We start from the raw sequence: 14,756 nt of genomic DNA, 5'->3' as shown, positions 1-14,756 counted from the left end.
TCAGATTCTTGAGAAACCAGCAACCCCATGACAGTGATGATGCGTATGAGTGCCTCACAGAGAAAACATTCATGGGAAACAATGAACATACAATCATTTATACGTGACTAATTGCTCACAATGAGTAATTTTGAGGGAGATGTCCTCAATTTGGCATGAATAAGAACAGTTATTCAGCCTAGTGCCTACACTAGCTACATACTTTAATTTATCTCATTTAATACACTACCCATAACACCTTGCGGTCTTTCCGGAAGCCCTTTTCTTCCCTTCCGCCGTTGCCGTCGCCTTCTTAAAATTAAACAGGCGGGTGAGTTATCTAAATCTATGTCCATCTACCGATTTAGAAGACGTAATAACATATATGTAGATCAATATCCACCTATGTAAATTGAAGTTTCACAAGTTATCACAATATTATAGGCATTGCACATTTCTAAGCCCTCAAATGCCATGGTTTTGAACGGCTTGCTTTCCCAGTGGCTAGCTGGCTACCTTTCCACACTGCTGTTTCCAATAACATAACTGGCTAGTTATCTAACTAGTAACTACGTCCATAAAGTGGTGCCAACACGTGTTCAATAAAATAAAATTGACGCTTTGATTTTGCATGGTTTTTATAGCTAACGCTAAGGTGTTAGACGCTTACTGAAATTCATATCACACAAGCTAGCTAGCTATTTATCATATTGCCAGACACAACACAGTCAACTAGGTCGCGCTAGTTGGCCAAGCACATGCCTTCCAACAATGTTGATTGCTGTAGAACAGACTTGCTGCCTGCTTCGATGGGATTGACATGTTCCAAATGCATATCATCTTGACATTTACGGCGTCATGTGTTTACACAGTTTAGCTACCTGTAACTTGCCGTTGTGATACAGGGGAAATCTAAATGGCTTGTATGAGCCAACTACTGGTAGCTTGTTTCTAACAATACGAGTTGTTGGCTGAACTAACTAGTCATGTTACTGTAGCTAACGTTACACAACCACTGATTGTGGGTGATTTGATATGCTATAAATGTTGATGGAACTGTTTTGCCAGTGGTAATTGTTGCTAGTGTTTAATGTTAACTAATTACACCCCCCCCTCCTCCTCAGGTCACCATGGCAGCCCTCAGACCTCTTACCAAGCCAAAGATTGTCAAGAAGAGGGTTAAGAAGTTCATTCGCCATCAGTCTGACAGATATGTCAAGATCACGGTAAGAGCATTTGCTAAATGCATATCAAAGATGACACTTCTCCCTTTATTAATGTAAGGTTCCATATCGTGTAATTTGTGGCGGAAGCAAGGCTTTTCAAACATTACACTTGCAGGGAGGCAAATGACATTAATCTCCCTCAAGCAGAGTAGTTAGAAGGAACATTGATTCTAACTGCGGTTCTATGTAACTAACGTATTTTTCTTGCCCCCTCCAGAAAAGCTGGCGTAAACCCAGGGGTATTGACAACAGGGTCCGCAGGCGGTTTAAGGGTCAGATGCTGATGCCCAACATTGGTTATGGTAGCAACAAGAAGACCAAGCACATGCTGCCCTCTGGTTTCAGGAAGTTCCTGGTGCACAACATCAAGGAGCTCGAGGTCCTCATGATGAGCAACAAGTACGTTTTGTTGGGTAGTTTTTGTTGTAGTTTTTATCTTCAAGTTAAAGGTACCTAAAGGCCAATATTATTCCTCATGGGGGTATTTCTAGGTCGCCTCCTATTTAACTGATTCCACTCACAAGTATGAAGCATACTACATAGGGCATTACATGCAAAGCTACAGGGGGTATTATATAGAAGAGAGGGTATTGTCTTTGTGGAGAGAGGATTGCTTGGGTCATGCACATCCACAAGGGTCAGGAGCAAGGTGCAGCAGAATTGACATGATCTTTAAATCACCTCTCTGTAGCTCAACTGGTAGAGCACGGCGCTTGTAACGCCAGGGTAGTGGGTTCGATCCCCGGGACCACCCATACACAAAAAATGTATGCACGCATGACTGTAAGTCGCTTTGGATAAAAGCGTCTGCTAAATGGCTTATTATTATTATTATTACCTCTACTCGCCTTATGATGGAAGGATCATCAAGTATGCCCTGTGCTTACCTCGGGTAGACCCTCATAAATCAAGTAGATTGCATTGATTTTCTAGTCCTGGGGACCCACAGTTCTAGACCTGTACTAATACCCCTGGAAGAAAACTTTGTGAAATGGAGGTGCTAACTGGGGCGCGTTCAGAAGGACGCAATGTTTTGGTACGTTCAGATACAAATATGTTACGTAGAACAAACACGCCTCTGACATGTAGAATAAGGAATCACGTCGACTATTTTCATGGCATTTTCTATCTTCAACGTTCGAGAACGTTTGGCAACTGAACGTGGCCCTTTATACATGAATGATAGCCTAGATAGAATACCAGAAATGTTAAGATAGATTGTCTTAAGTGAAGCCTTCCGTTGTCAGGTCTAGACATTTTGGCCACGTTATCCCTCAGGCCGCAGGAGGTTTTTGACCTGGTTTTATCCTCATTGTGCATAGGAGCCTTGACGTCCTTAGTGCCCTTCAGTCTTGGGTTGGGCGGTATCCGCACTTTCATATCGTCATACCGTCCTTCTCTCAAGCTGGGATATATGGTATTACCGGTTTAGTACACAAGGGGGTGCCAAGAAAACACAAATGATCATTGGACATCTATTACCGGAATGCTAACAAAATTAGCGGAAGTAACAGCGAATTTCTATGGAGGCTGCTAGCTAAATATGCTAACGCGCGCAAATGAAAATAAACAAATTGCAAAGACGGTCAATCCAGCACATAAAGTTATACATATATAGGTAGGAGCTACCCAAATGTCATTTTTGTTGAGTTTGGACATTAGCAAGCAAATGTGAACGAAAGACATTGTGCAAATGAGCAATGTTTTGAAGCATGCAGTACTGGCTCTCCAGCAGCATGTCTACACGCTGTCTGTGTGGAGTCTGGAGTCGCTAGGGCAACCTGCCTGCTCTGTTCGGAGAAGAGGAGGAGCTGACAACGAAGAGGAGAAAAAACGCAAGGAAATCAAGATGGCAGTGGGAGCAAGCAAATAACGAATCCAAAGGGCTTTGCCTTCTCAAACACGGCAGAAAGCGAAAACAATATGATGCCCTGTCACCTTATTAATTCAACCACTTACTTCGCTTGCACGTTGAGCTAGGGGTCGTGTTAACACTTACTTAGCACGTTAAGCTAGGGGTCGTGTTAACACATAATTCTGCATTTTCCATGCAGGAAAAAAAGGAAATCCTAAGAAATATCTTGCTGCTTTTTGTAAACACAGATCTAAAAATTATTTTTTATTATACACTGAACCAAAATATGAACGCAACATGCAACAGTTTCAAAGATTTTACTGAGTTACAGTTAATAAGGAAAACAGTCAATTGAAATTAATTCGTTAGGCCCTAATCTATGGATTTCACATGCCTGGCGAAACAGATATGCATCTGTTGGTCACAAATACCAATAACAAAAAGGTGGCCGCGTGGATCAGCGTACCACTCATCTAGTGTGACCACCATTTACCTCCTTTGCATAGAGTTGATCAAGCCATTGATTGTGGCCTGTGGAATGTTGTCCCACTTCAATGGTTGTGGGAAGTTGCTGGATATTGGCGGGATCTGGAACACGCTGTCATACACGTCGATCCAGAGCATCCCACATGTCTGGTGAGTATGCAGGCCATGGAAGAACTGGGACATTTTCAGCTTCCTGGAATTGTGTACAGATCCCTGCAACATGAGGCCGTGCATTATCATGCTGAAACATGAGGTGATGGCGGCGGATATATGGCACGACAATGGGCCTCAGGATCTCGTCACGGTATCTCTGCATTCAAATTGCCATTGATAAAATGCAGTTCATTGTCTGTAGCTTATGCCTGCTTATACCATAACTCCACCGCCACCATGGTGCACTCTGTTCACAATGTTGACGTCAGCAAACCGCTCGCCCACACTGCGCCATACATGCTGTCTGCCATCTGCCCAGTACAGTTGAAACCGGGATTCATCCGTGAAGAGCACACTTCTCCAGCGTGCCAATGGCCATCGAAGGTGAGCATATGCCCACTGAAGTGGGTTACGACGCCGAACTGCAGTCCAGTCAAGACCCTGGTGAGGACGACGAGCATGCAAATGAGCTTCCCTGAGACAGTTTATGACAGTTTGTGCAGAAATTATTCGGTTGTGCAAACCCACAGTTTCATCAGCTGTCCGGGTGGCTGGTCTCAGACGATCCGGCAGGTGACGAAGCCGGATGTGGAGGTCCAGGGCTGGCGTGGTTACATGCGGTTGTGAGGCTGGTTGAACATACTGCCAAATTCTCTAAAACGACGTTGGAGGCGGCTTATGGTGGAGAAATTAACATTAAATTCTCTGGAGACCGCTGTGGTGGACATTCCTGCAGTCAGCATGCCAATTGCTTGCTCCCTCAACTTGAGACATCTGTGGCATTGTGTGACAAAATTGCACATTTTAGTCGCCTTTTATTGTCCCTAGTACAAGGTGCACCTGTGTAATGATCATGCTGTTTAATCAGCTTCTTGATATGCCACACCTGTTGGGTGGATGGATTATGTTGGCAAAGAAAATGTTCAGTAACAGGGATGTAAATTCATTTGTGCATAAAAATTGAGCCAAATAAGCTTTCTGTGCATATGGAACATTTCTGGGATGTTTTATTTCAGGTCCTGAAATATGGGACCAACACTTTACATGTTGCGTTTATATTTTTGTTCAGTGTATTTTCTGTGACAGAAAACTATAGTTGCAAGTCCCTGACCATGCTATTGAAGCAAAAAAACACTGACTTTATACATAAAACGTGACCCCTGTCAATACACAGCTGGACTCACCTGCTCCCGCTTTCTCCTGTTGTGCTATTTACAAACAAACACGTGACTGGCTCAACTGTGCTGGGGAACTAAGTCCGCTTCATAATGTGACGGTTTAATAAGAAGGTGATCTGCTTTATCTCCTAACGCATTGCACAAGTTGACTGCAGGTATTTACTTAAAATAGCTACAAATATGAAAATGTATTAAACTTCAAATAAATAGTTTCAACAGTATTGAAGAAACATCCTGTGGCTATTTCCAAATACACCTGTATATACGGTATACCAGTGTTTCCCAACCCTGGTCCTCGAATACCCCCAACAGTACACATTTTTATTGTAACCCTGGACAAGTACACCTGATTCAACTTGTCTACTAATCATCAAGCCCTCAGTGAGTTGAATAAGGTGTGTTTGTCCAGGGCTACAATGAAAATGTGTGCTGTTGGGGGTCCTGGAGGACCAGGGTTGGGAAACACTGCGTTACACAGCCCAAGCCTACTTCAGTCTACACCACAACTGTTTGGTTGTGGTGTAGAGTTTCTTTTTTACTTGTTGTCAAATGTAAGAGTAAGACAAAAGAATAGTGCTTGTGTGGTTGAATATCCAAACGTTGCCCACATATGAAAACTTTACCTAATTGGTAAAATAGGGCGGCAGGTAGCTTAGTGGTTAAGAGCGTTGTGCCAGTAACCGAAAGGTCGCTGTTTCTAATCTAGGTGAAAAATCTGTCGACGTGCCCTTGAGCAAGGTACTTAACCCTAATTGCTCCTGTAAGTCGCTCTGGATAAGAGCGTCTGCTAAATGACTAAAAATGTAAATGTAAGTCAGCAATGCATGAAGCAAACGGCAACAGCGTGCCCATTTTCACAACAACTGTGTTGAAGCACAAGGTTACATTTCTCTTCTGTGTTGGTCCCATAGCTATCGAATTGAAGCAGCGTGAAGGACACCCGTACACATGCAGATACTTAGTGGAACTATGAGAGCAAAGTCTTGCACCGCGCTGCTCATAGTAACTTAATAATCCTCTCTCACTGAAACAATCCTCTCCTTCTCTCCCTGTGCCATTCAGTCTCCAGTGTGTACGGTATTTGGTAATTATGTTGCCTCTAACCATCCTCTCTCCCTCTCCGTAGGACCCATGCTGCTGAGATCGCCCACAACGTGTCTTCCAAGAACAGGAAGCTGATTGTGGAGAGAGCAGCCCAGCTGGCCATAAAGATCACCAACCCCAATGCCAGACTCCGCAGCGAGGAGAACGAGTGATCCAGCCATTATTTTCTCAATAAAACAGATGTTTTAATGTACATTCTCTCTACAATTTCTTTACTATTCTGGAACTTTTGAAAAGCTAGGTTGTGTTCAGATTCTCTACCCGTTCTCCCATAGTGTGTATTTGTTTATGCCCCCCCTCAAGGATTTAAAAGCAATGGATGAAAGCATGGGTGAGGGAGATTCCTGACACCAGTCCCTCACTTTTAAATCCATAAGAGGGGCGTTCACACTGGGGGTAAAGGGTAGAGAGTGGATCTGAAGCACTGGTGGAGCCCTACAAGGGCATTACTTTTAAGCCCGAGCCCTCTACCCATGCTGGTGACGTTCCCTACCAAGGGCCGATTGCTTCTGCCGAATGTAAGGCCCGGACCTGCCCCAAATCAGATATGTCCTCCTCAGTTAGTAAATCCATTAGCTACTCCTGTCTGTCACTTGCTCCCTGCATGCGCTCTGCTAGTGGCAGCTCTGAGTAACCATAGCAATGGCTCTGCTTGGGCTGCTCAGGGTAGAGACATGAGTGTTGTTAGCTACTTTTAGTCACTAAACTCCCAACTCAAGGAACATAATTTTCTGTGAAACAATCTGTCCTATATTTGACGAGGTTGAAGCACTTCAGACACAATGTTATGATCTTAGTCAGATATTGCTGTACTGCACAGCGGAGCACGAGCAAATGACTCAGCTTCAAAATGTGATACCCGAGCCCTGCCCGTACCCTAGTTATGAAAAAAACAGGCCCTACCTGGCCCTAACCCGATGTATAATGTCGGGCCTGCACCGCTGAGTTAGCATTGGTGCAGCGGGTTCTGAGATTTCTCTGATAAACAATTGAAGGTGTAACGTTCCAGTGCACCTTTGTGTGAAGGGGGCTATGAAGGACTTCCGTTGGTTAGCTCAAAGTTTTTATTCAAGTAACACTTTTTCACACCCAATCTTACATATAGTCCTACCTGTTAAGAGTACTATAGATCAGACCTGGTTGTATCTGTATGAATTATGGTAAAGTAATATCTCGGAAGCTGTGCAATGCAGGAGCTCATCTGAGAAATCTAGTCTTACAATACAACCCCAAAAAAATACTGTCAGACCACATTTGTTTTGTAGAATATTTCAATATCGCACTGGTGTCCTGTGATCTGTCTGCAGCACAATGGGCATTTTAGACAAGCGTCTAGACTGTAACTATGGGATAGCACTGTACTTGGCCCAAGCACATGCATCAGTGTGTTTGTTGTCCTTCAGCCTGTCATGCTGGCATCCTTGCCAACACCCTGTAATGATCCAGGCTGCTCCTTATCCACGTTCTGACAACAGGATCTAGAACAAAAACAATGGAGACTTGTATGAAAAAATTAGACATCTGCAACTTCCATCTGATATGTTCACAACAGTGATTTATTATGAGGCTCAAAGACGATGGATGGTTGGATACTATTTGGGATATTTGAAGATCTAGAAGGAAATGTTAATTGATTTTTTTTGTCATGTCTGGCAATCAAAACGAACTACTCGATCATCATGAACGCGATATAAATTTAACCAATTTAGCCAATGGTTTAAAACCCATCGGAAGAGACCAAAACCAGATTCTTTCCAATCAAGATTAATCTTGATTAATTTGAAAATATATTCTAATTTAAGAATTAACATAGCTTTGAAGAATATGCTGAATGTATTAGATGAAACCGAAGCAGTTTGCTTTCTTCTACACATAAATTACTTTAATGTATTGTCTGCGTATAACAGCTGTATTTTGGGCCTCATACATTTAAGTAATTTAATGCAGACAACCGCATACAGTATTGTTAGAATTACAAAAATGCACAATTGGGTTTAGATGCTGCTCGTAAATCATGCACATTCATTCTGCAACTCTGAAATGCTATGATTTGGGTAGCATGAATAAATAGCCAGTGTCGTCTACCGCCAGCCTCCTGGGGTGAAAGTTTCCATTGCGTTCTGGCAGGCAGGCTGTGCCATCTCTGCAGCCTTTAGCTCCCATCCATCTGTTCATGTAAAATACACTGCCAGTGATGCAAAGCAAACACAAAATAACATACATTATATTTATGTTATCATACCTGGAATGAATAGTATTGGTTTGCATCTTCAGGTTTTTGTTTTCATGTAGTTTTAACGTCACGTGTGTGTGTTGCAAGAGAGACAGACACTGATAGGTTATAAATATGCATAGGTTTATGCATATTCATGATCTTTTATTTTTCCTAGGATCCTTTTTGTCCGTATTCTACGTCTTGTGTTTTTTGGCTGATTCAGACACACCTGAGAATGTTGGAACTCCTCCAGTTAGGGTGGGGATTGTGGAGACATCAGGACAGAGCTAGAAGAAACAGTGTGAGGTAAACAGAGAGCAATAGAAAGGAGAAAGGTAATTATGTTTATACTTCCAGTGACTAGAGAATGAACACGGTAGGCAGAGTGATATGTGGTAAGGGATGCACGGCCAACCCAAAGCTCTTCACCCTGGCCTTCTCTTAGACAGATTCCATGAGGAAAGGATGAGCGTGGGGAGGAGGAGGAAAGAGGAGGATGTTCTCCTTTTCACTCCGGTGTCGACTCGGGATCATCAGAGGGAGGACCAAAGGTAATGCGATTAGAAAGCATACATTGTTTCTTCTTACTTTTTTATCAAATCCAAACGGCCTGAAGTTCATTGGGTTTTTATCTACTGCTATTGTATTGTGTGTACTGTTTCAGCCTGAGGATGTGTTTTACAGTCCTGAGAGGGTGCACCGGTGCAGCAGGATTGTATATGCCTAATGTAAACCAGTATCTGCTAGTAATGAAAGAGATGAACCTTTTTGAATGACAGTGGGCCAAGTTTGAGAGCTGACATTCCTCCAAAATGATAGGGGTGAGATCCCGGTAGTTAAGGGTAGTAGTGGAATGATCACCTATGAATTACTTGTTTATTTCTAAGGGATTTGCATAAGAATTTCACTTCTCATGGCTATTCTGTTTTGTCAAAATCTATTAATAGGATAACCTATTTTAAACATGAGATTAAGTAGTTTTCCTCAGATAGAGCCATATTTTACCTTTGGTTGACGTTTGGCGTACCTTGCAGGTGAACATTGTACTGTGATTATGTGACCATGTCTCCCTGAATTATGACTGTGTCATGTTCACCGCACCTGGCCCATCTTGTAAGTAATCCTGTGATCTGTGTGTTGACTCAAATCTCTTTAATCTCGAATGCATTCATTTGGGAGTTTTATTTGCAACTACAACTGATAGCCATAAGATGGCAGTATGATCAACTGCAGCATGGTAGAAAATGTACTGCGCTAGCCTTGGATGGGGAATATTTAATATTATAGCTTTACTGTACTTTCAATCCTTATATGAGAGGTTATTCTTTCACTCAGGTACTTGTCAAGTGAGAATGTTACATCTAATTTGTCTTAGTTCTATATAAGCACTATATCATAATGGAAGTTTCAAGTGTAAGGCAATAGCACTGTTTTATACACATTTTAAACAACCAATTGTGTGTTGAATCTAAAATCGATTGCATATTGCTTTCAAGCATAATGTTAAAAAATATATATTGACTCACTATTAAATCCGTTTATTGGCATTGAATGTGTAATTTGTTCTCTCTGGTCTATATGTTGAATGTTTTCAACTGCCCAGAACTACACTGAGTGGGTGTGCTTCTACTGCTATACATAATTACCCTAATTCTGTTGCCTAGTGTGTTCCCCTGTGTTTTTATCAGACCAACTCACAGCTCTGTGTCTCCTGTTCCTCTTTATTCTGTAAGAAATTAATTAGTTTTGCTCTGAAACACCACAGAGTAAATGGGGTATTAAGGACGAAACTCTCTGAGGAAATTATCTACGCCAAAGAGTGTTGTGTCCACTGGAAAGAGCCGACTAATTAGGTGACATGCTACAATGAAGAGAAACACGGGGAGCGTTTGTTTGTAATTGTTTGATGTGTCTCTGGTCAGGGCTATGCATCATAGACTCTATAAATCTATGCGTTCTTGGGCTCAAGGATGTATTTGCACGGCACATGAAGACTTAATTTACTCACACATTTATTTGTACTTGAGCACATCTGTGTGGACATTTTTGTCAGTGTTGTTTAGTACTTTTGTGTGGTCTTTGACGCCATTTCCCTACTCTCAGACTATGACAAAAGTTCCTTGGGGGGGATTGTCAGGCCTTAATGCAGGGCAACAGATTGGGGGGAGTGGTGAGCATGTGAGGGTAACAAATGGACAGACAGGTGTGGCTCTCAGTCAGTCAGCGGCCATGTTAACCCCTCTCTGTATGTGTCTGGGTGGATGGCAGACAGCAGCAGAGAGGCAGTGGGGCAAAGAGCCCTCTCACCCAGAAAAGGGAACATGAGATGTTCAGCACTCCACAGATTGAAAGAGAGAAAGCATATCGTTGGTTTGATTTATATCCATTGCAGCCAAATGGCTGATATAAAGGACAGAATTCTATGGTCAGCAGTTCAGAGAAATCACAGTCTCTTTTGGCTTTGTAGCGGCATGCATATACATTTATTGGTAGTGATGCTCTTGTATAAGCAGATAATAATCACTGTGATGAGCCTATGGAATGTGAGGTGGAATTGAATGCATGTGAGGGGAAAAGCTGCAGGCATTAGCTAGCCAGTGTGTGTGTGGGTGGGTGGGATAACTATGTTGGTACAGTAAGATGGTCACTGCTTATGTGTCGACTAGTGTGGAAAATGTGTGGCTGATATTGTATGGGCTCAAAGCGACACTGGATGTGGGGGTGGCATTGATTGTGTTCTTGACTATAGGGAGTGTGTGGGTGTGTGTGAGAGAGAGAGAGAGAGAGAGAAAGTGAGTGTGTATGCACTGTTTGTGTTTGTGCGCGTGTGCATGCATGCGCGTGTGTGCAGGGGGTGTGACTGTGTCGTGTGTGGGGAGGGTGTGTGATTGCTTCATCACACCCCTCTGGCAGAGACCCTCTCCGACACACTCACTGAGGCTGTGTGTGTGTGTGTGACGGTTGGTGTGTGTGAGCTGGTATGTGAGTGTGTGAATGAGGGGGATGATTAATCCTCTGGAATAGGAAGAGTAACCAGGAATACCTCTAAAGGAACCTCAGCATGGTGGGAGGAATAGAAGGAGAGATGAGGGTTCCTTTGGTGCTTTGATCATTTAGTGCCCTGCTTTCCGTCTGTCTGTGGGAATTACTTATTACAGCAAGAAGATAACTGTTTGTTACCAAGCTTAAACAGTTAATGGGCAAAAACATGGATCAGGCTTTGTTATCTGCAATAAATAAAGATATGCTTCAACTAGACCAGTGACATGAAGAGAAGAAGACTGGGTTTCTGAGGACAGACCGACAGACAATATTTGAGGACAGACAGACAGACAGTATTTGAGGACAGACAGACAGACAGACAGACATTATTCCCAGGGGCAGCTCGCTGGGTCCGCTGGCCACTACAACAGAACAGCTACTTTCCTCTCAAGTCGGATGTTTTGACAGGACTGCAGACATGCTGTGTGGTCTGAGGAGAGAGGCGAAGAATAGCAGCATCGGTAAGACTGCCTTAAACTCTGACTGGAACCATATGAATGAATATCACAGACATCATATAGCTAGCTATATGTACTGTAGCTGTGTAGTTAGTGTGTAATGTATGTCATATGTGCTACAGTATACTCTAGTGCTACACCCTAGTAGTGTAATTGTCATAGTAATGGATTTATGACTATCGTTAACACCTGTAATAGTATTTACTATAGAGTGTAGTGATGCATGCTGTTCAACTGAGGAGCATCAACTTCCTGCTTTTGTACCTGTGGTTGTCAGCCTTCTGTCATTAGAAATTAGTTGATAATCTGGGAATGTGATAACTTTTTCCTACATTTGTACACAGATTAATTCAGATTGTTTGATATTTATTAAACTTTTTGAATGACAGCTCTGTCAAGTACCAGTTTACTTACAGTATATCTATTACTTAGCTAATAAGGCACAGCAGACGTAAATGCCATTTGATTAAAGCCAGACAGTACTAAATATCAGGCTGCAGTCTGAAATGGGGGCTGATATAGCAATGCAAACTGGGTCTACTGGAGCCCAGTTTATAAATAATGTTTTACCTCTGAAAATAGCATTTTGATTTCATACCCATTATCAGAGCGGCCCCCACATTTAACCTACATTCTGATTGGTTCTGAGGGAGATAGCATACGGTGCCCTGAATTACATTCAGAGTTAATTGACTCTGCAGAAATACATGGGGGTGACTATAGTTTTTTTTACTTTCAGTAATGTTGTAAGTACAGTCCTGTTTGCAGATCTCAGTGTATGTTATTGCAGTTCTGCTCTTGATCCTTGAGCCACAGACAGTAGCTGAGTATTCCCTCTGCCAAGACAGCATGCTTCTACCAGCAGAATCGTGCTGTGCCATACCCAGTTAATTGTTGTTGCTCAGGCCAGGGGAGCTTTTTGTTTTGGCTGCTAAATTGATTAAACCAATTAAATCAGTCACATATTTAGTCTATGATTGGCCTGTCAGGATCACTAATGGTGTTTCTAAACTGGTGCAAATGGCTAGGTGCTAGAGAGGCTGTATGTAAAATATAGTGGGATCCAGTCAGGAGTAGCGCGTGGGGTCTTTGTAACCCAGAGCAAACGTTGCCTTTTGACTGCAATGACAGCTGCTGGACTGTCAGGGCCCTTGGGAAGCTGGGGGATTACAACGCTGTTGCCTGTCCCAATGTGTCTTTGATGTGTCACACTAACTGTGTGTGTGTGCATGCGTGTGCCCGCGTGTGTGCGCGTGTGGCCGCCGTGCGCGTATGATCTAAGGCTGTTCAACAGGATAGTTGTGCAAGGAAGTGAATAGAAGGTGATACATTATCATAGTATGCACATTCCTACATACCCTTGAGTTTTGTTTTTGTCAACTCTCAATATGTTTGATTTTTATATTATTTCTGCAGATTTTTCACAGTTAACATGTGGCTTTATCAATCTCCACAATGATATGGAGTGCATCTCAAAATACATATATTCTCCTAGTCTCTTTCCTTCAAATGCACTGATCTGAAAATATAGGAAAGCTGAAAGACAATGATTGATACAGTACCTACCAGTACCAGGTAGTTGTTTGCACCAGATGAAAGAAAACAGGCAAGGAGAAGAACCATTTAAGACTAGTGAGATACACCCCATGTTATTTTGTCTTTGTGCAAATTAGTTCAGTGCATGAAAATAATGAAAATATATAATTTTTCCCTTTTTGACCAGAGGCTGGCCCCATTGAATATTGATGATGTGAATTTAGTTATGGGTGATGTGATATTATGCATGATGGATGATTATCAAATCAAATCAAATCAAATCAAATTTTATTGGTCACATGCGCCGAATACAACAGGTGCAGACATTACAGTGAAATGCTTACTTACAGCCCTTAACCAACAGTGCATTTATTTTTAACGAAAAAAGTAAAAATGAAACAACAACAAAAAAAGTGTTGAGAAAAAAATAGCAGAAGTAAAATAAAATAACAGTAGGGAGGCTATATATACAGGGGGGTACCGGTGCAGAGTCAATGTGCGGGGGCACCGGCTAGTTGAGATAGTTGAAGTAATATGTACATGTGGGTAGAGTTAAAGTGACTATGCATAAATAATTAACAGAGTAGCAGCAGCGTAAAAAGGATGGGGTGGGGGGGCAGTGCAAATAGTCCGGGTAGCCATGATTAGCCTCCGGTACCGCTTGCCGTGCGGTAGCAGGGAGAACAGTCTATGACTAGGGTGGCTGGAGTCTTTGACAATTTTGAGGGCCTTCCTCTGACACCGCCTGGTATAGAGGTCCTGGATGGCAGGAAGCTTGGCCCAAGTGATGTACTGGGCCGTACGCACTACCCTCTGTAGTGCCTTGCGGTCGGAGGCCAAGCAGTTGCCATACCAGGCGGTGATGCAACCAGTCAGGATGCTCTCGATGGTGAAGCTGTAGAATTTTATGAGGATCTGAGGACCCATGCCAAATCTTTTCAGTCTCCTGAGGGGGAATAGGCTTTGTCGTGCCCTCTTCACGACTGTCTTGGTGTGTTTGGACCATGATAGTTCGTTGGTGATGTGGACACAAAGGAACTTGAAGCTCTCAACCTGTTCCACTACAGCCCCGTCGATGAGAATGGGGGCGTGCTCAGATTAGTCATGATACCAAAGTGGATGAAGGGTTAATTGAGTGCAGACAACAACACAGAACAGCAATAACACCCACACATGTGTCCAGGGTTGGGGAGTACATGTATCTAAAAAATTAAATAAAAATAATAATCTACAGTGAGGGAAAAAAGTATTTGATCCCCTGCTGATTTTGTACGTTTGCCCACTGACAAAGAAATGATCAGTCTATAATTTTAATGGTAGGTTTATTTGAACAGTGAGAGACAGAATAACAACAACAAAATCCAGAAAAAACGCATGTCAAAAATGTTATAAATTGATTTGCATTTTAATGAGGGAAATAAGTATTTGACCCCCTCTCAATCAGAAAGATTTCTGGCTCCCAGGTGTCTTTTATACAGGTAACTAGCTGAGATTAGGAGCACACTCTTAAAGAGAGTGCTCCTA

The 14,756-nt window shown here is 42.5% G+C and overlaps 2 protein-coding genes across 5 annotated transcripts in view; both read left to right on the top strand.

Annotated features, from left to right (window-relative positions):
• Positions 1-212: 212 nt before the first annotated feature.
• LOC121545339 (60S ribosomal protein L32) lies at positions 213-6,174 on the top strand. 2 transcript variants are annotated; one of them, XM_041855777.2, is made up of 4 exons: positions 213-310; positions 1,104-1,205; positions 1,423-1,604; positions 6,004-6,174. In XM_041855777.2, exons 2-4 carry the CDS (start codon positions 1,110-1,112, stop codon positions 6,131-6,133), a joined length of 408 nt encoding a protein of 135 aa, XP_041711711.1. In that variant the 5' UTR covers positions 213-310; positions 1,104-1,109; the 3' UTR covers positions 6,134-6,174. The 2 variants fall into 2 exon arrangements, with proteins under 2 accessions (XP_041711711.1, XP_041711712.1); XM_041855778.2 differs by having other exon boundaries at positions 259-306.
• A 6-nt stretch (positions 6,175-6,180) lies between these two features.
• Positions 6,181-14,756, top strand: part of grip2a (glutamate receptor interacting protein 2a) — a 72,061-nt gene continuing 63,485 nt past the window's right edge. Inside the window, exons 1-2 of one of the 3 annotated variants that reach the window (XM_041855780.2) lie at positions 6,181-8,531; positions 8,642-8,747. In XM_041855780.2, the coding sequence (XP_041711714.1) occupies positions 8,693-8,747 (55 nt within the window). In that variant the 5' untranslated portion in view covers positions 6,181-8,531; positions 8,642-8,692. Of the gene's footprint in view, positions 8,748-11,109; positions 11,700-14,756 lie in introns of those variants that run through there. The other 2 variants (XM_041855779.2, XM_041855781.2) reach the window with 2 other exon arrangements.

This window comes from Coregonus clupeaformis, chromosome 30 (assembly GCF_020615455.1).
Source record: "Coregonus clupeaformis isolate EN_2021a chromosome 30, ASM2061545v1, whole genome shotgun sequence".
Lineage (NCBI taxonomy): Eukaryota > Metazoa > Chordata > Actinopteri > Salmoniformes > Salmonidae > Coregonus > Coregonus clupeaformis.
This window is presented reverse-complemented; position numbering and strand designations above follow the sequence as displayed.